General features: G+C 41.2%; 1 protein-coding gene across 1 annotated transcript in view; it reads left to right on the top strand.

The window, feature by feature from the left end:
- The window catches only part of TTC7A (tetratricopeptide repeat domain 7A), a 293,419-nt gene that overhangs the window by 203,508 nt on the left and 68,820 nt on the right, over positions 1-21,091 (top strand). The window contains exons 16-17 of the mRNA XM_075863204.1: positions 8,795-8,911; positions 9,866-9,963. Coding sequence (XP_075719319.1) covers positions 8,795-8,911; positions 9,866-9,963 — 215 coding nt within the window. The remainder of the gene's footprint in view (positions 1-8,794; positions 8,912-9,865; positions 9,964-21,091) is intronic.

Here is a 21,091-nt window from a genome sequence, read left to right as displayed (position 1 = left end):
AGAAAGTAAGTACAGTATACATAAAAGAAGTGTAGAGTGTGGTATATAGTCAGGTGGGGAATGCAGACATGGAAAGTTGTGTTTCCACTGGAGATCTTCTTTACATCTATGTCTATGCAGGGGATTTAAAAACTCATTATCAGAATAAATGGAGCTCCAACCACTGTAAAGATATATAAGGAAATTCCCATCTATCTCCTCCATTCAACAACAAATTATTAGAGACATAATAAGAGACACCTAGTTGGAGTGGCAATCCACTCAAACACAGTAAATATCCTGATCTTCTCCATCACCTCTGTAGCCCCCCTCTCTGGTCCCTTCATATCTACTTAGGAGACCGGCAAAACAAATGCAACCCTAATACTCTATGCAAGATCGTCTTTTAGAGATGACCAGTTAATAGATATCAAAGACATCCTCCCTGACTCAGCAAGTAGCAGTCTCTCCTTTCTCCAGCACTGTATATCTCTCGGAAGACTGGTGAATATTTCCTTGTGCAATCAAAACTGGTTGGAAAACTTCTTACTCCTTCCCAAGCTCCCCCTAAAATCATTCTCTAGGTTATACAAAGGGCTACAAGAGTCTGCCTAAGAAGCTGACCTACCAAGAAGCTGGACCGCCAGTTCGCCAAAGAAGTTAATTTCCTCCTCTCCCATTCTCACGGCATTTCTAAGGGTCAGTTCTTTGGCACTGATCAAGCCTAGAAATAATTCCTAAAAATTGCCAAATTTGCCCCCCATTGAGTTCAATGGGAGGCAGAGGCGAAAAAAACTTAGCATGTTCTCTCTTCTTGCAGTTTCTGCCTCTGACCTCCCATTGTTTCCGGTAAAACCACTGACACTATGATGGAAACCTAACAGAACCAATTAAAGTCAATGGGTTCCATCGGGCGCCGATGGTGTCCGTCATGCAACGGAACCGAAGTGAATATTGTGTGAAGAATTTTTTATTGCCTGGGATCGACCCTATTTTCTTAAAGGAGTTGTCGGAAATTGTAATTTTTTTTATTAACATGTTGCTTGAAGGTAATAAAAATGTAACTAAACATTTTTTTTTTCTTCCTCCCACCCCCTAAATTGTAAGGTAAATGTATCCATACAACAGTCGAGTGACCTAGTCGCTATGAGTTGTACAGCGCCCGGTCTGTCAGAGGTCGCTGCTATTGTACAGGAACATTTTCTTACAATGTAGGGTTCAATTTCAGCCTAACAAAATTGGGCCTATAACTCACAAAGGAAATGTCCTGTGTCGCATGAAGAATGCACGCCCCAAAAAGAGAGAAGACACAGAACAGACTTTTGTACCAATGCAAATTTATCTTTATTGAGGTATCTCAAATAAAAAAAGCAGATTTAAATATAGTCAGATAATCAAGCAGGATAATTTGGTATCGTATCCGTACAAATGCCATGGCCTAATATGATAAATACTAGTAGTACCCGTTAGATAAACATGAAATAAGTAAAGCTGCATACAATAAGTAAAAGCACCCCCATAAAAATGATAAAACAAAAGTGTGTACAAGATGGAGAGGATACAATAAAAGGAGCAAGGCAAAAGACATACAGACCAGGATAGAGCACTGCACCCCAATTCACGTTTCAGCCTCACTTCAACCGGGGGTAAAGCAACCAATAAGTACTACACTATTTAACTAGGGACTTGCCGCAACACCTAAAAATTATAATAGTTGGAATTACCTCCATGTAGCCCAGCGTTCCAGAGCACGGCCCCACAGTGTCACGTGTTAGGGTATGTTCACACGGGCTATTTTCAGCCGTTTTTCGGTCTGTAAACGTGCCGAAAAATGGCTAAAAATGCGGGGGCTGAACGTTTACAATCATCTGCCCATTGATTTCAATGGGAAAAACGGCGTTCCGTTCCCACGGGGCGTTTTTTACGTGGCCGTTAATAAAAGCTGCTTTTCATTGACTCCAAAAACGGCCATAAAAAAACGCAAGTTGCTAATAAAACGGCTGAAAATCAGATGTTTTCCCTTGAAAACAGCTCCGTATTTTCAGCCGTTTTTGTTAAGCGTGTGAACATAGCCTTAACCTTACGCAGGAGCCAACCAAGCCAACCAAGCCAACCGAGCCAACCAAGCCCAGGCTTCAAGACAATACTATTCCCAACCACTTCTAATACATTTACATAGAGCAGAATATTTAGAGCAATAATATTTGGTATTCAATGAAAAAATATACATATAAAGTTTATATTAGGACAAGTGTGCACCTTTTCATCCTTTTTATTGATGTACTTTTAGGCTTCATGCACACGACCGTAATTGTGGATAAAATAGCGACACATTCATTTCTATTGGCCACAAACACCTTCCCGTATACTTACGTATATTTTTTGCATTTACGGCTCGTTCTCCTATACTTATTACTGTGAGCACGTTCCGCAAATGCGGATGACAGTCCGCGGCCCGTCCGTTCGGTTTTAACTGACCGTAAATCCTGCACGGTTGTGTGCATTAGGCCTTACTTATTATATGCAGCTTTACTTATTTACATCCTTATCTAATGCGTATTACTTATACCTAACATATTTGAGTATGACAATTTTAGTACAAATAGGATATCAATCAATGTAGATTGTAGCAACCTATTTATGTAAAAATTAAAACATCATAGATACATTTCCTGGACACCCCCTTAAAGGCTCTGTTCACATTATTTGTGGGCTCTACATTTGGCATATACATCATTGTGCCCATATACTTTTATTATCCAAATCTTTGCCAAAAGTGTCTTGTATATTTAGCCACAATTTTATTTATATATATATATATATATATATATATATATATATATATATTAATACTATTCAAAAGCCTTGTTAAGTATGATATACAATAAAAAGGCATCGCGCATGTTTAATTTTATTATTTTTTTTCCTGCACCCCTCCAATGACCTGATCTATATAGGATAGCCAAGCCCTGTAACCGACTATGTATTGGCTTTTTTATTATATACTAGCTGTGCCCGCGACTTTGGACGCGCAGACCACTGAAAAACTGTGCCCGCGACTTTGTACGCGCAGACCACTGAAAAACGTACCGATGCCGTTTTTATATATATGTATACTCCTAGCCTTGGACCATACTCAAAACAAAGTGAAAAAAAAAACAGACAATAAACAAACTTCAATTAAAAATAGTTTTCTTTCAGTATTCAGGTTCACTATGACAACGCTTCCCTGTAAACAATGTTAGCAGTAGAACCACCAGCGATGTCTGCATAAAGATTGGTGGAATTGCTAACACGGGAGAGAGCCATATAGAGCTGGCCGTGCGCAAATCAGCTGACACTGAGGTCCATGCCCGCTACGCGCAGCGTTTGGCCCTGCGCTATGTTGATGGTCATAGCGTAACATAAGATGACAGGAAACTGTACACGTTTAAAACTGAAGGGAAAATTATTTGGAATGAGGGGGATTCGGGGTATAAAAACGCTATCACCTGCGCCGCATCCATTGTTTGCAACCTCTCTCTTATATAACAATCAGTATAGATGAAATTTGGAGCAGTTGCCCATAGCAACCTACTAGGGTTTATTTTTCCAAGACAATACAAAATGAAAGTAAATATGTGATGGGTTGCCATGTGTTTGTTGTACTAATGCAATGTAAATTAATTTTTTAACCCCTTCCTGTCGTAAACAACTTTCCGATTTTCATTTTCGTTTTTTCCTCCCCACATTCCAGATGCCATAACGTATTTCCGTCGATATAGTACTATGAGGGCTTGATTTTTGCGGAACGAATTGTAGTTTTTCGTAGCACCATTTATTTTGCCGTATAATGTACTAGGAAAGGGGAAAAAAATTATTTGTGGGGTAGAAAATTAAAAAAACAGCGATTCCTCCATGGTTTTTTGCGCACCGTTTTTACGGAATTCACTGTGCAATTAAAACAACATGTTAACTTTATTCTGTGGGTCAATAGGACTACGGCGATACCAAATATATATCGTTTTTTCTATATTTTACTACTTTTACATGTAAAAACCTAAGTGTAAAAAAGAAAATTTATTTTGCGTCGCCAAATACCGAGAGCCGCAACTTTTTCTATTTTTCCGTCGATTAAGTGGTATGAGGGCTTATTTTAGGCGGGATAAGCTGTAGTTTTTAATGATATCATTTTGGGGTACATGCGACGGTTTGATCACTTTTAATTTCATTTTTTGTGGGAGATTAGGTGACCAAAAAATAGACATTGTAATAGTTCAGACTTTTGCGGACACGGCGATACCAATTATGTGTATTTATTTATTTGTTTACTATGCTCTAGGGGGAAAATGGGAAAAGGGTGGTTTTTTGAACTTTACTTTTTTTTTTTACACCAAAAAAAACTTTATTTAACTCATATGCCGCTAGTTACTCTGAAGTGTCGGCTGTAACATACTTCCCCTACCCGACTTTGGCGTATGGATATGTCAAACGTCGGGAAGGGGTTAAAACATTAAATTCACATATCTTCTGATTGAGAGAACCGATTGTGGTGAAATAAAAACTAAATGTTACTTCAAGTTGACCCCTATGATTTTCTTAAAACTCCATCCGAATTGGGTCAGTAGTTTTTACGTGATGCGTACACAGACAAACAGACAAAAATTCTAAAAATGATCTTAATGCATTCTATCACTTATCCTTCACCCCCCCCTATTACTGTTTTTTCGCAAATATTTTTAATGTACAGACACGCAAAGTTTACAATTTTATTATATGTAGAGAATATACAGTGAAGGAAATAAGTATTTGATCCCTTGCTGATTTTGTAAGTTTGCCCACTGTCAAAGACATGAACAGTCTAGAATTTTTAGGCTAGGTTAATTTTACCAGTGAGAGATAGATTATATATAAAAAAAAATAAAAAATAATCACATTGTCAAAATTAAATATATTTATTTGCATTGTGCACAGAGAAATAAGTATTTGATCCCTTTGGCAAACAAGACTTAATACTTGGTGGCAAAACCCTTGTTGGCACGCACAGCAGTCAGACATTTTTTGTAGTTGATGATGAGGTTTGCACACATGTTAGATGGAATTTTGGCCCACTCCTCTTTGCAGATCATCTGTAAATCATTAAGATTTCGAGGCTGTCGCTTGGCAACTCGGATCTTCAGCTCCCTCCATAAGTTTTCGATGGGATTAAGGTCTGGAGACTGGCTAGGCCACTCCATGACCTTAATGTGCTTCTTTTTGAGCCACTCTTTTGTTGCCTTGGCTGTATGTTTCGGGTAATTCTCGTGCTGGAAGACCCAGCCACGAGCCATTTTTAATGTCCTGGTGGAGGGAAGGAGGTTGTCACTCAGGATTTGACGGTACATGGCTCCATCCATTCTCCCATTGATGCGGTGAAGTAGTCCTGTGCCCTTAGCAGAGAAACACCCCCAAAACATAATGTTTCCACCTCCATGCTTGACAGTGGGGACGGTGTTCTTTGGGTCATAGGCAGCATTTCTCTTCCTCCAAACACGGCGAGTTGAGTTAATGCCAAAGAGCTCAATTTTAGTCTCATCTGACCACAGCACCTTCTCCCAGTCACTCTCAGAATCATCCAGATGTTCATTTGCAAACTTCAGACGGGCCTGTACATGTGCCCTCTTGAGCAGGAGGACCTTGCGGGCACGGCAGGATTTTAATCCATTACGGTGTAATGTGTTACCAATGGTTTTCTTGGTGACTGTGGTCCCAGCTGCCTTGAGATCATTAATAAGTTCCCCCCGTGTAGTTTTCGGCTGAGCTCTCACCTTCCTCAGGATCAAGGATACCCCACGGGGTGAGATTTTGCATGGAGCCCCAGATCGATGTCGTTTGACAGTCATTTTGTATGTCTTCCATTTTCTTACTATTGCACCAACAGTTGTCTCCTTCTCACCCAGCGTCTTACTTATGGTTTTGTAGCCCATTCCAGCCTTGTGCAGGTCTATGATCTTGTCCCTGACATCCTTAGAAAGCGCTTTGGTCTTGCCCATGTTGTAGATGTTAGAGTCAGACTGATTCATTGAGTCTGTGGACAGGAGTCTTTTATACAGGTGACCATGTAAGACAGCTGTCTATAATGCAGGCACCAAGTTGATTTGGAGCGTGTAACTGGTCTGGAGGAGGCTGAACTCTTAATGGTTGGTAGGGGATCAAATACTTATTTCTCTGTGCACAATGCAAATAAATACATATAATTTTGACAATGTGATTTTCTTTTTCTTTTTTATATAATCTATCTCTCACTGGTAAAATTAACCTAGCATAAAAATTCTAGACTGTTCATGACTTTGACAGTGGGCAAACTTACAAAATCAGCAACGGATCAAATACTTATTTCCTCCACTGTATGTAGAGATATCTTCCACTTGTAGTTCTCATTTTATAATAAGAAGCCAGTGGCCTATAGAATATTTATCCCCTTTGTCATCGGCGGTGGTCCATCCGAAGGCAGTGGAGATGGGGGTCTGGTCTCCGACTTCCTAAGAACACTCTGCATAGGAAAGTCTTGACACTGGCCATTTTAGAAATATGACATTGAGGGATTGGAGCGCAGGAACGGTGGCAGGAACGTTCAGGAGGAGGGCACCAGGTATTTTGACTACACATGTGCAATGTATAGTCAAATTTTTACTTTTCACTGTAGGGTCGCTTTAACTATATAAATGTGGACAGCCACGGTTACCGACATGAGAGGGTCCTTGTGCAAATACAGTATATTGCCACTTTTTTTTCTAACTGCTAATGTGATTGTTAGTCATAGACCAGCTTATTCATTGCTCTCCAGAACATTTCTCATCAGGGTACGGTCCCACGTAGCTGCGTCCGCACGCGGCTGAAACCACACCCTCATGTGGTGACCAATGGCCGCACGATATCGCTGGTAATACCCGGCACAATCATCCAGACATTGGCCTCTGCAAGTAAGCCTGGTTTTGGCCGCATCCGGATGGCACTACATTGGACCGTACCCTTAGTGTGCCAATTTACCAGTAATTGCGAGACTTGGATAACTAGGCGCTTAGCCCCTGGCCAGGATCACACACACAGTTTTGAAGCAGTTTTTGACTCAGTTTTTTTTAGCCAAAGCCTTAAGTGGATCCAAACAGAAGGAGAGGTATAAAGAAAAGACCGATGCATCTCCTTTCTTTAGTGTCCACTTCTGCCAAAAACTGCCCAAAAAACTAAATAAAACTGTGTGTGATCCTGGCCTTATGGTATGTCCGTCCCTAAATGTGGAATCTACTCCTCCTATGTGAAGTCCTGAACTGCAACAAAGTCCCAAATCCCACCTTTGTAAAACCTCAGTACTCCTGAGAATAGGCTGAGTTGCAAGGTCATTGTTTGGAATAAATCTATTTAGGTGGAGTCCTGTTTCCCTATTCCTTTTTTCGGAGGCTTCTGCTGTGCACATATCAGACTCTGCTCATAAAAGCTATTTGCGTGGACGGATTAAGGGATTGCTTTTTCTGAGAAAAGAAACAAGTTAAGCATATCCTAAATCAGCCTGCTTTTCATTTCTCTATTCCTGATTTTATCATACAGTGATACTTCCTCTTCCAAATGATCTACATTCTGTATTGGTATCTGAACTGAATTACTATTGATTTGTATGGCTGGACAGAATCTGGATAGTGCACACATAGGGAATTAATGTCATGTCTCATTCCCCGGCCCTGGCTCGTTTATTAAATAACCTGACAGAAGGTTGTCTACCGGATACAACAAGGGATTCCAAACAGAGCTGGAACATTACAGGGATAATGGGGCATAGTTTATGTTGCCTTCAATGAACGGTGAAACATATGGGCAGAATTTTGGTGTGCCAGGAATGTACCACGTGAATGCAGAAGTGGCAACGCAGATCAAGCAATTACATTACAATATTTGACTTAAATTACTAGACAGAGGTTTTAATACAAGGTGTTAATGTCCCACCCACGATGTGACAAGCAATCCAATATTCATCATTATCCTACATGACATAGTATTTGCAATTAAATTAGGATTCTCAGTATGTACAGTTAAAATGGTTGTCCAGGATTAGAAAAATGTCTGCTTTCTTCCAAAAACAGCACCACACCTGTACACAGGTTGTGTGTGGTATTGCAGCTCAGCCCCATTCACTTAAATGGAGCTGAGCTTCAAAAACAGACTGAAAAAAGCAGCCATGTTTCTCTAAATAATAGTGCCACTGCCAGTTAGCCATTGGTGGCGGGGAAGCTAAATCAAAATTAAAATTCAATATGACAGCTGATTCTTTGTCATGGGTAAAAATTTCCACCACAACTGAATAGAAAATGTAGAATATCCATGTGAGTAAAAAAAAATAAACATATTTGACAAATTTTAACAATAGCTCTAACCACTGATTAACCGATATATTTGCCATTTTTAAGATTTAGGTGGAAATTCTGTTTCCTAACCAGACCAAATAAAAAATAAAAAAAAGGGTTGTCCAGGATTAGAAAACAATTTTGTGTTTTTTTCCCCAGAAACAGCGCCACTGTTGTGTATGGGATGTCTCTGGTATTGCAGCTCATCCCCATTCACTTCAATGGGATGAGCTTCAAAACCAGACACAGACCATGGAAAAGAATGGTGCTGGTCTGATTTGATCTGATATATATCGTTTCTGTATATATTTATCATATCATAGTAAACCTGGCATGTCCACTTTATATTGATAAAACTGCAAATATAATAGTTGCTATCACTTTCACTGCATTTATTCTGTGCATTGTTATCATTTCTAGTATCCCCAAAGTTCACTCATATTGTTCTGTCTTTTTTATAGTATATTATTTACCAAAATTAAACTGCAGTGGGTACACGAAGGACCAGAGGAGGCTCTGATAACATGCCGTCATATGCTGTACCTATGGCAGAAACTATATAACTGTTCACAACTAAGGTAAGTTTTGGGGTGCTCCTCAGCAGGCTAGGATGCAGTGTCAATGGGTTAAATTCTTCTTAGCAAGAGACGACAAAGTTTTTTAGTAACATGCCGGCAAAGTGCCAGTTTTTAGTGCATTGTTATGGAGCATCTGACAGAATGTATCAGATGATAAAAACATGGCTACTTTTTTACAAAAACAGCGCCACTTCTGTCCATGGCATGGGCTGTGTCTGGTATTGCAGCATCCACTTAAATATGTGGAAGCGCCTTGGTCTAGGGTGGGTTGTTCTAGTTGACGGAAAAAGCAGTGTACTCGGCTATTTCGGTCAGTCCCATAGAGAATGAGCGGTAGTGCGCACACGTGTCCACCACTTAATTCAAACAGGAAACTCTGGACCCTCATTCTCATGATTACTGGGGGTCCAGTTGGACCCACAGCGATCATACATTTATCACCTGTCCTGTGCTCCCTTGCCTATCGCCAGGAGCTGGTACTGCTGTTGGAACTGCATTGGCATGACTTGTAAGTCATTCTCCCAACTGCGCTTTCGTAGTAAATCCTAAGGCTGGATTCACATGAGCATGTTCGGTCCGTAAAGGACGGAACGTATTTCGGCCGCAAGTCCCGTACCGAACGCACTGCAGGGAGCCGGGCTCCTAGCATCATAGTTATGTACGACGCTAGGAGTCCCTGCCTCACTGCGGGACAACTGTCCTGTACGGTAATCATGTTTTCAGTGCGGGACAGTAATTCCACGGAGAGGCAGGGACTCCTAGCGTCGTACATAACTATGATGCTAGGAGCCCCGACTCCCTGCAGTGTGTTCCGTCCGGGACTTGCGGCCGAAATACGTTCCGTCCTTTACGGACCGAACATGCTGGTGTGAATCCAGCCTCACACCGACATTACTCAGCACCGGATTACAATTATATTACCATGATTTATTAATAAAGCTCTTTTTGTTTTAGTGAGTCTGAGAAGGAAAACAGTTTGGCTGATGTTCCCTTGACGAGAAAACACAGTGGTCTACACCTTGCAATTCCTAATGCTCATGATCCTGAAAATGGTAAGAAAAAACATTGGGCTTGCTTAAAGGAATTGTCTGGTTTTTGATGACCAATTTTCAAACACTCCATTATGTAGGTTATTCTGAGGCAATAGAGGGGGAGGGGGACTTGTTCAGTACTCGTAGCCAAAGCACGGAGCAGCTACATACAGCATCTCTCTCTCTCTGGAGGACCCGGCCAGCCAATCAATTTCAATAGAAATTGTGTAATGCTTTATTTCTCCTGTTGTGGCGCTGCAGGGAAATTGAACACTTGCTGACAGTTTACCCCACAGATTACAGCTGATAACTAGGGTGCCCAGTTTAATGCAGCAAGCCCCCCCCCCCCCCCCCCCACACACACTTTGGTTCTTGCGGCTGTAGTCGCCTGCTCTGACACAATAAAAAACAGCTCCAAAAATGGCTCAAGAAGTCACACACCGTTTTTTTAAAACAGCGGCGTAACAAAACACCCCTTCTGAACTAAATGCAGTTTTTCCCATTGAATTCAATAGTCAGATGTTTGTAGGCGTTTAGCTATCATTTTTCCAGGCGTATTTTGAGGTGTTTATGCCCAGAAATACGTCTAAAAACTCTGTGTGTGAACATACCCTTAGGGTTAGATAAGGTGTCACTGGCACGCAGAATACATGGAAGCTGCAGAACCAAAAACAAGCAACATTTTTACTAAAAGTATTTTACAAGTGTTTAGCATCCTAAAATACATACATTACATAAAAAAACATTTCATCAAGGTTTTCTTAGCCCTTAAATCCTAGAAAAGAACTTTATTAGACATTTCTCTTGACTCTTTTCAGGTGACCGGGCTATTTTATTTGGCTGCCGTGTGATTTTGTAGATTGTTTGCTTTTCCATAGTGTTCTACAGATGCTCCTGAGCTCCTCATATTGACATCCACTGGAAAATATCCCCTGGATGGGCAGGTCACTGAATGGTTTCATGGAAAGAATTTAAATCCACCTGCAGTGGATAATGTTACCGAATACAGTTGAAATAAATTATTAAACAATAAAACCAGTTTAATAGGGTGGAAGGCAAAGTATTTACACAACGGTTATTATTTAGGAAATGATGGATGGTAATTTAGTAACATGCTTCATTATTTATATTTGTATCATTCACATTTTGTCCTGCAAAAATAATTATATCACAGTAACTTCCATCCGGGCTATTGCCTGAAATGGGAAAACGATAGATAGTTATGAGATATATAGATAGATAGATAGATAGATAGATAGATAGATAGATAGATAGATAGATAGATAGATAGATAGATAGATAGATAGATAGATAGATAGATAGATATGAGGTAGATAGATAGATAGATAGATATGAGGTAGATAGATAGATAGATAGATATGAGGTAGATAGATAGATAGATAGATATGAGGTAGATAGATAGATAGATAGATAGATAGATAGATAGATAGATAGATAGATAGATAGATAGATAGATAGATAGATATGAGGTAGATAGATAGATAGATAGATAGATATGAGGTAGATAGATATGAGGTAGATAGATATGAGGTAGATAGATATGAGGTAGATAGATAGGTAGATATGAGATAGATAGGTAGATAGGTAGATAGATAGATAGATAGATAGATATGAGATAGATAGATAGATAGATAGATAGGTAGATAGATAGATAGATAGATAGATAGATAGATAGATAGATAGATAGATAGATAGATAGATAGATAGATAGATACAGGGCCGCCATCAGAAATGTTGGGGCCCCATACAGTGAGATTGGTCAGGGCCCCTGGGGGTTTACCGTTTGAGCCTTTAAAGTGAGGGAAGTGAGCAGAATGGTCAGCGGGAAGCATAGTAAGCAGCGACCACTGGGGAAGGATTTTCAAAGGGGTTTTCTGAGATATTAAAATCTGTTTAATAGGACCTTAAGTTGAAAATAGATCAAATTGTTATGTACTTGTCTTAGTAATTCTGTGCCATTCTCGCCTGTCCCCAGTCATCTCTGTTTACCTTGCTTACACCATGACGTGAATCCAAGCCTGTAGTGATGTGTGATCCTGTGTGATTACCATGTGTGATCCAGTCTGATGGGCCCTGTATCTAAGCCTACCACATGGTAGGCTTAGATGCAGGGCCCCAGCAGACAGTAACATTATACGTACCCTCCCCTTCGTTGGCTCCTCGCATTGGAGGTCCTGACGCCATCAAGCGCTGCGCCGTCATGACGTTAAAGACATCGGGACGTCCACTGCCCTGGAAACGAGGAGGGTAAGTATGCTGTCACTGTAACAGGGGCCCGTGTAGTTTATTACATATTCCCCAGTTAACTATAGTAACCTTTAACAGACATAGTGCGGGGGGCCGCGGGCACCCCTGGCTATGGCAATTGCGACCGCTGCAACCTCTATAGCTACGGCTCCAGCAGTTGCTGCGAGCCCCTAATAGCCCGATAGATAGATAGATAGATAGATAGATAGATAGATAGATAGATAGATAGATAGATAGATAGATAGATAGATAGATAGATAGATAGATAGATAGATAGATAGATCGATAGATAAAAAAAATTCCACAATTGGGGCATCGGTTAGCAGACATTATCTATGTGTTCCCTGATGTCCCCGTATACAAATCATTTGTGAGGGTATGTGCACACACACTAATTACGTCCGTAATTGACGGACGTATTTCGGCCGCAAGTCCCGGACCGAACACAGTGCAGGGAGCCGGGCTCCTAGCATCATAGTTATGTACGATGCTAGGAGTCCCTGCCTCTCTGCAGGACAACTGTCCCGTACGGTAATCATGTTTTCAGTACGGGACAGTAGTTCCACGGAGAGGCAGGGACTCCTAGCGTCGTACATAACTATGATGCTAGGAGCCCGGCTCCCTGCACTGAGTTCGGTCCGGTACTTGCGGCCGAAATACGTCCGTCAATTACGGACGTAATTAGTGTGTGTGCACATACCCTAACAATCGTATAATGGTAACAGCCCATTAGCTGACTGTTACCAGTGATCAGTATAGCCAGACATGCAGAGAAGACACAGATCGCGTCTTCTCTGATTCCCTCCAAGTTCTCTATTTACAGGAAATCTCTGTGACGTCATTACTGACATCATGGGGCTCCCTAGCAACCAGCCGAATGCAGAAGCAGCAGCTTCTGCTTTCGGGAACACAGCACTCAACATGAACGCTGTGTTCAGGTTTTTTGTGATTATCTCAGTTCCCTGTCAAAGTACAGGATCACACTGACAGTCCGAACCTGCCGATGACGGCGCGTGCAGAAGCATACAGTGCCATGAAAGACAGCACGTAAATTAACAAGCTGCAGGCACAAAGACCAGTCCCTTAGCCCGATAATTTACATGATGTGGGCGAGAAGCGGTTTATAATAGTTGCCCGCCTTTGGACCCTCTCATGCTCTCTAATGTCTTTTTTACATTGTGAAGCCCAAAAATGAATGCCATATTCGACATGTGGTCTTACAGGAGGTTTATAAAGGGGTTATATTACATTGGGATTAGAGGTTTTTATCTCTCTTTTTATACACTCTAAAATTGAAGTTGCTTTTTAAACTGCTGCTTGACATTGAGTACTGCTGCTTAACCAGAATATCCAGACCTTCTCTTGTTGTTTTATTCAATTTAATGTATATTCAGTAACATTACTGCGGCCTAGGTACATTACTTTACATTTTTCAACATCCATCTTTCATGGCAGAGATACAGTTGGACCCCATATTTTCCTAAATGTGCGATTTATCCCCTATACAGACAGTTTTAGATACACATTATGTTTTTTTTATCTACTTCTCTCTTAGGCTACATGCAAGCCTTGTGTAATTTTGCTGTGGAAAATACGCAGCAAAACCGCAAGAAATGCGCAACAAAAAAACGCACCCGAAGGTGCAGTGTGGTTTTTAAGTTTTGCAGCGTAAATCGCAACGTTTTAATGCTGCAGGTTTTGCTGCGTATTTCTGTAAAACTACAGGGGTAGAATTCGCATGCGGAATCGCGGGATAAATTGACATGCCACGGTTTTGAAAATACGCACCGCGGGTCAATTTCCGTTACGAAAAATACTGCAGCGTGGACATGAGATTCCATGGAATCTCATTGTCTATGCCGGTACTGTATTACGCTGCGATTTTGACGCACGCAAATGCGCACGGCAAAACCGCACGTAATATGCATCGTATGCATTGACCTAAAAGCGGTTGTCCAGGATTAGAAAAATTATCTACTGTTTTTAGATATACTATAAATAGCGCCACTCTTTTCAATTGGCTGTGTCAGGTTTTGCAGCTCATCCCCATTCAAGTCAATGGGACTGAGCTGCAATACCAGAAACAGCCCATGGACAAGAGTGGTGCTGTTTTTGGAAAACATAAAATAAAAATATTTTCTTCTAATGCTGGACAACTCCTGGTGCCACTGGTAATGTCATACACTTTGTATGTTGTATGGCTGTTTTTCCATGTTTTTTCTACTGTAAGGCCTGATTTACACGAGCGTGTGCGTTTTGCGCACGCAAAAAAAGCTGCGTTTTGCGTGCGCAAAAGGCACTTAACAGCTGCGTGTGTCATCAGTGTATGATGCGCGGCTGCGAGATTTTCTCGCAGCCGCCATCATTTTGACACTCCGTTTGGATGTTTGTAAACAGAAAAGCACGTGGTGCTTTTCTGTTTACATTCAGAGTTTGACAGCTGTTGCGCGAATCACGCAGTTCGCACGGAAGTGCTTCCGTGCGACCTGCGTGGTTTTCACGCACCTATTGACTTCAATGTGTGCGTGATGCGCGAACAGCGCACAAAGAAAGGACATATCGTGAGTTTTACGCAACGCACTCGCGCTGCGCAAAACTCACGCACTGTCTGCACTGCCCCATAGCCTAATATAGGTGCGTACGACACGCATGAAAAGCATGCACGTCGCACGCGCGTATATTACGCTCGTGTAAATGATGCCTAATTCTAATAAACCTGACAAATTCAGATTGGTTGCTGCAGGCCACCATAAATCCTCCCAAATGACAAGACCCAATATTCTTCTGTGCAGCATTGATCTTCAGTAACCTAGAATGATAAAAATGCATGTTCCCTTGATGAATGTGTTATCTTTAGACATTTTCAGTCGTGATGATCCCTAATAATGGCTTTTTATAGCATTTGCTAGTATGATGTCAGCTTACCAAATGCTCCCGGGGTGTGTAATTCTCTATAATTTCATCTGGATTTCAGGAATAACCTTGACTTGGATATTTCACCCTAACATTTTATTTGGCAGATTTAATGTATCCTGTAATTAAAAAAGTTTCAATAAAGGTTGTATATAAGACCTAACATTTATTATATGTTGGATCTAAATTTTATTTAATATTCCTATGGCGATTTCTTCCCATAAGGCTGGGTTCACACGACCTATTTTCAGACGTAAACGAGGCGTATTATGCCTCGTTTTACGTCTGAAAATAGGGCTACAATACGTCGGCAAACATCTGCCCATTCATTTGAATGGGTTTGCCGACGTACTGTGCAGACGACCTGTCATTTACGCGTCGTCGTTTGACAGCTGTCAAACGACGACGCGTAAAAATACAGCCTCGTCAAAAGAAGTGCAGGACACTTATATACATTATATGCAGGACACTTATATACATTATATGCGGGACACTTATATACATTATATGCGGGACACTTATATACATTATATGCAGGACACTTATATACATTATATGCAGGACACTTATATACATTATATGCAGGGCACTTCTATACATTATATGCAGGACACTTATATACATTATATGCAGGACACTTATATACATTATATGCAGGACACATATACATTATATGCAGGACACTTATATACATTATATGCAGGACACTTATATACATTATATGCAGGACACTTATATACATTATATGCAGGACACTTATATACATTATATGCAGGACACTTATAAACATTATATGCAGGACACTTATATACATTATATGCAGGACACGTCTTTCAGACGTAATTTGAGCCGTTCTTCATTGAACTCAATGAAGCACAGCTCAAAATTTACGGCTGTCAGAGAAGCCTCGCAAAATGCGAGGAGGAGCAATTACGGCTGAAACGAGGCAGCTGTTTTCTCCTAAAAACAGTCTGTCATTTCAGACGTAAAAGCCTCTCATCGTGTGCACATACCCTAAAGGAATATATTACAGGTTTTTGGTGGAATTTTGGGGTCAAACATCAGGGCTTTGTGTATTACTTCGGCCTAGACATGACCCATACATACTTACTGGTACAGTCATGGATAAGGCTGGCTTTGAACATAGGGATTTTCTTTACAAATCAACCAAAAACAACATATTGTAATGATGTGACAGTATGATGGGTCACAAATGGGCCAAATTATTGTTTTTAAAAATAGGCAAAAAGATTAAAAAATGTCCTGAGCTGCTGGGAAAATGTTAAAAAGATACATTTTGGTACCTCCATCTATGGGGAATAAAGTTTATTTTCACGGGTGGCCCCAAAACACAACTCGGCCAACTTTTGTCTAATGTGTATGGGCACCTTAGATCAGCAGACCAGACCATCATCCCAATAGTAAATCATCCGAGCATCGGTTTGATTGAGGTCAAAATTTTGATGTGCAAACCCTGGATTGGATGGAACATAAATTAAAGGTGTTGTTCCCTGAAAATAAGATAATCAGAGAGGCGGGAATTTATCAACCTAGTAAAAAAAGTCGCAAAAGGGCCCAAAAGTCACAGTTTGTCTTTATACGCCGCAGAGCCGGGTCCCCCGCAAAGCAATTGTCAGTAATCTAAATTATGCAGCCACTGAAATATCGCCTTTTAATAAATTTAGTACATTCAAATCTATGAGCAGGTGCAGATTTGTGTTAAAATTTAAGCAGATCATTTTAACTTAGTTTTCTTAAAATGTGGCTTGAACAACGCCTTCCTAGATACCAGACACAATCCCTCATCACTTTCCAAGTATGGCGAGTGACTAAAAAAGTGGCAAATTTAACTTCAAATTTTGCCACAAGTCACCGTTTCAGACTTTTTTTTAGCTGCAGTTTACGGCAAACACCGTTATAAACTGCTTTGCAAATGTATCCCAAAGTTTCTCAAGAAGTTGCATAACTTTTCATTATGCAATCTATATGTCATTTTATATATAATCATCATGCTGTTTTAAGTTTGTGCTGAAATAACATCTTATTTTATCATCATAGCAGCCAGAGCTTTTTTCCATCAAACAGAGCTCCAAATCCCCTGCATAGACATAGATTTAAAAAAAAAAAAAAAAAAAGATAACCACCACTAGAGGGAGCTGTGGAGCTTACTGCATACTATGTTACTATTGAGTTTAATATATAACAGTATACAGTAAGCTCTCCCTAGTGGCAGCTGCAGATAGCCAGAAATTTAACTTTTTAATCTGGGCATTTGGAGCTCTGCATCAGAAAATCAGAGCTGTGACTGGCATAAAGATGTATTATAAATTTAATCAGAGCAGAATTTGGAACCTATTTAAATAAAGAACAAAAAAGTGGTGTTCTCTGGTGGACAATATTCACTTTAAAATTGTAAAAGTTTGCTTAGATTTCAGTTGTTTCTCCAAAAACATTAGAGGAGTTTTTACAGTCCCTAGAAAAATAAAGTTAAGTGGACATCAAACCCGAAACTAATGGACGACACATCACCATTAGGCTCAGTTCACACGTTGCGTAAATACTGAGGGAAAAAAAACCTCAGATATGGACCTGCGGTGCAGAATTTTACTCTGCAGCATGTCATTTGTATTTGCGTAAACGCTGCTTATTTGTTGGGGTTTTCCATATTGAATTCAATGGGGAGGTAAAATCTGCAACAAATAGAAGTTGTTGTGTGTTTTACGGCAAAAAACTAAACTTAGAAAAAAATAAATAAATCTTATACTTACCCAGGAGTCTGTTTCTTCCTCCAGGCCGGCCTCCTGGGATGACGTTTCATCCCATGTGACCGCTGCAGCCAATCACAGTCACATGGTATGAAACATCATCTCAGGAGGCCGGCCGGCTAAGGGCATGACCACACGTGGCGGATTTCCTCCGCAACTGTCCGCATCAATGCCGCACAGAATCTGCGTTGCAGATTCTGCTGCGGATCTGCACAAAATGTGCAGTAAATTGATGCGGACTAGCTGCTGCGGACTGCGGTAAAAGTACTTCCCTTCTCCCTATCAGTGCAGGATAGAGAGAAGGGACAGCACTTTCCCTTGTGAAAGTAAACGAATTTCATACTTACCGGCCGTTGTCTTGGTGACGCGTCCCTCTTTCGGCATCCAGCCCGACCTCCCTGGATGACGCGGCAGTCCATGTGACCGCTGCAGCCTGTTATTGGCCTGTGATTGGCTGCAGCCGTCACTTAGACTGAAACGTTATCCTGGGAAGCCGGACTGGAGACAGAAGCAGGGAGTTCTCGGTAAGTATGAACTTCATTTTTTTTTACAGATACATGTATATTGGGATCGGTAGTCACTGTCCCGGGTGCAGAAACAGTTACTGCCGATCGCTTAACTCTTTCAGCACCCTGGACAGTGACTATTTACTGACGTCTCCTAGCAACGCTCCCGTCATTACGGGAGCCCCATTGACTTCCTCAGTCTGGCTGTAGACCTAGAAATACATAGGTCCAGCCAGAATGAAGAAATGTCAAGTTAAAAAAGCAAGACGGATCCGCAGCACACATAACATGTGCATGACAGCTGCGGACTTCATTGCGGAAATTAGAATCTCCATTGAAGTCAATGGAGAAATTCCGCCATGAGTCCGCCACTGCTCCGCAACAGACAGAGCATGCTGCGGACACCAAATTCCGCTCCGCAGCCTATGCTCCGCAGCGGAATTTTACGCCTCGTCTAAACGAACACTGCTAAATTAAAGTGTAAGTCAATGGACAAACGGCTCCGCTGCGGATTAACGCTGCGGAGTGTCCGCAGCGGAATTCAAGTGAAATTCCGCCACGTGTGAACCCAGCCTAAGTGCTGCAGTTTTCCGCAGCGGACATTCTGGTTGAAAAACTCTACCACATACGCTGCATGCTTTTACATATGTATATCTAGCCAGAAACAGATAAACAGGGGGCATCATGGCTATGGTGTGAATATAGGGACACTTGGGAGGCCTGAGCTGTCATGGTTTCAGATTGTCGTTAGAAAAGCATCTGTTTATTTGAATGCACATATGAGACAATCACACGACATTTGCATATTCACATATAATATTTTCATGCAATTGTTTTCATTATTTGTTTTCCTTTAAGAAAACTCCAGCATAACTAATGTATGCAAAGGTCAGGAGTTTGCCGTGAATTAAATGGTATCAGTGTTTATCAGATTAACAGCTGCTAACCCAGCTGTTCACTAATGTCCTGGCTCAGTAGGTAGGTTAAAGCTTTGGCTTCTAGACCTCTTCACGTGTTTTGTGCGGTAACACTCTCAGCGGAGCGCTCAGTCTTGTTAAAGGACAAATAAACATAAAGCGGCTACTAATGATGTATAGAAATATAACATGTGAAATGTGGCCGTACCCTGCTGGAACAAGAGTTATTTGGCATACCACCATGATCAAACATAAAACGAGCACTAACATTTTTCATTACAAGTTTAGATTTAGGGTGCGCTCACACGTGGCGTACTTTCATTAAAATAGGCTGCGGAAAACTACAATGTATGCCCTGGGAAAAATATTCTGATTTCTCTAGTTCTTGTGTTGTGGAATATTTTTGCCATAGCATACAAGGCAGGTGCGCCACATCGGGGAGCACCCTTAAATAGGTTCTGCCAATATTGACATTTATTACCTATCCACAGAATAGGTGATAAATGTTTAATCGGTGGAGACGCCATCACTGGCACCCCCACAGATCTCTAGAACGCAGGTCCTGACCGCAGTGAAGAGGCGCTTGACTGGAGCAATGGTCGAGCATGCACGCTGCCGCTCCATTCAAAGTCTATGGGACTGACGGAGATAATCAAGTACCATGCTCCATACAAACTCCCCCTCACTGCAGTTAGTAGGAACAGGGAGCTCCTGACCCGTGTTCTAGATATCTGTGGGAATTCCATTGGGGGGGTCCCCCAGCGATCAGACATCTGTCTGTGCGTAGGTGATAAATGTCGATCTTCTTCGTATAACTCCTTTAAAGCAATCGAATCTGACAATTCAGGTTTCAGGGGAGTTCATCACAATTCCCTAGGTGAGGCACACAAGAGTCCTGGGAGTATTGATGTCGCCTGCTGTATGTAGCATCTTTACATTGTGGAGCGGCCCTTGTGTCTGCAGAACTTAGATAGAGGGGGGGGGGGGGCAGGTAGTTATTTATTTTCTAACAAAATAGTGGATGTGAAATTAATCACATTTCACTCATTAGTTCCAAAGACTAATTAGTTTGTAAGTCAAAGACAAAGAATTAAAGGGGTTTTTCCCATCAGAGACATTTATGGCATATCCACAGGATATGTCATAAATGTCATATAGATGCGGGTCCTACCACTGGGACCCGCACTTATCCCTAGAACGGGGTCCCCTTAGCCACGTTCTAGCTTTTTGTGCTCACGCTGACTCCCTCGCTGAGCTACGCTGTTTTTGTAACTCCCAGCCATGTAATCAGAACTGGTTGGGAGGCAGCGTGAGCACAAAAAGCTAGAAAAGTGTTTAGGGGACCCCGTTCTAGAGATAGGTGGGACCGGCATATATCTGACGTTTATGACATATCCTGTGGACCCCTTTAAGAGAGACATTAAGGCTGGGTTCACGTGGTACATTTTTGTTGTGTTTTTAGCACGCATTTTTTTTTTTTTTTTCGTTTTGGCTGATAACCTCCCAGTGAGAGACATAGGAGTTTATTTACCAAAATAAAAAAATTCATGCAAAAAATTAAATAAAAACGCACCATGTGAACCCAGACTAAAAATAAGGAAAGAAGATTGGTGGCAACTTTGATAAGGAGTTTACAGAGGTTATCCCATCTGGATAACCCCCATGCACACAAACGTAAAAACGCCCGTAATTACGGCACGTTTTTACGGGCCCATGGACTTCTATTGGCCACGGGTACCTCCCCGTATGCTTATAATAAAAAATATAGAACATGTCCTAT

Source organism: Rhinoderma darwinii, chromosome 4 (assembly GCF_050947455.1).
Source record: "Rhinoderma darwinii isolate aRhiDar2 chromosome 4, aRhiDar2.hap1, whole genome shotgun sequence".
Lineage (NCBI taxonomy): Eukaryota > Metazoa > Chordata > Amphibia > Anura > Rhinodermatidae > Rhinoderma > Rhinoderma darwinii.
Note: the sequence above shows the minus strand (reverse complement) of the source record. Positions and strands in the feature narration are given on the sequence as shown.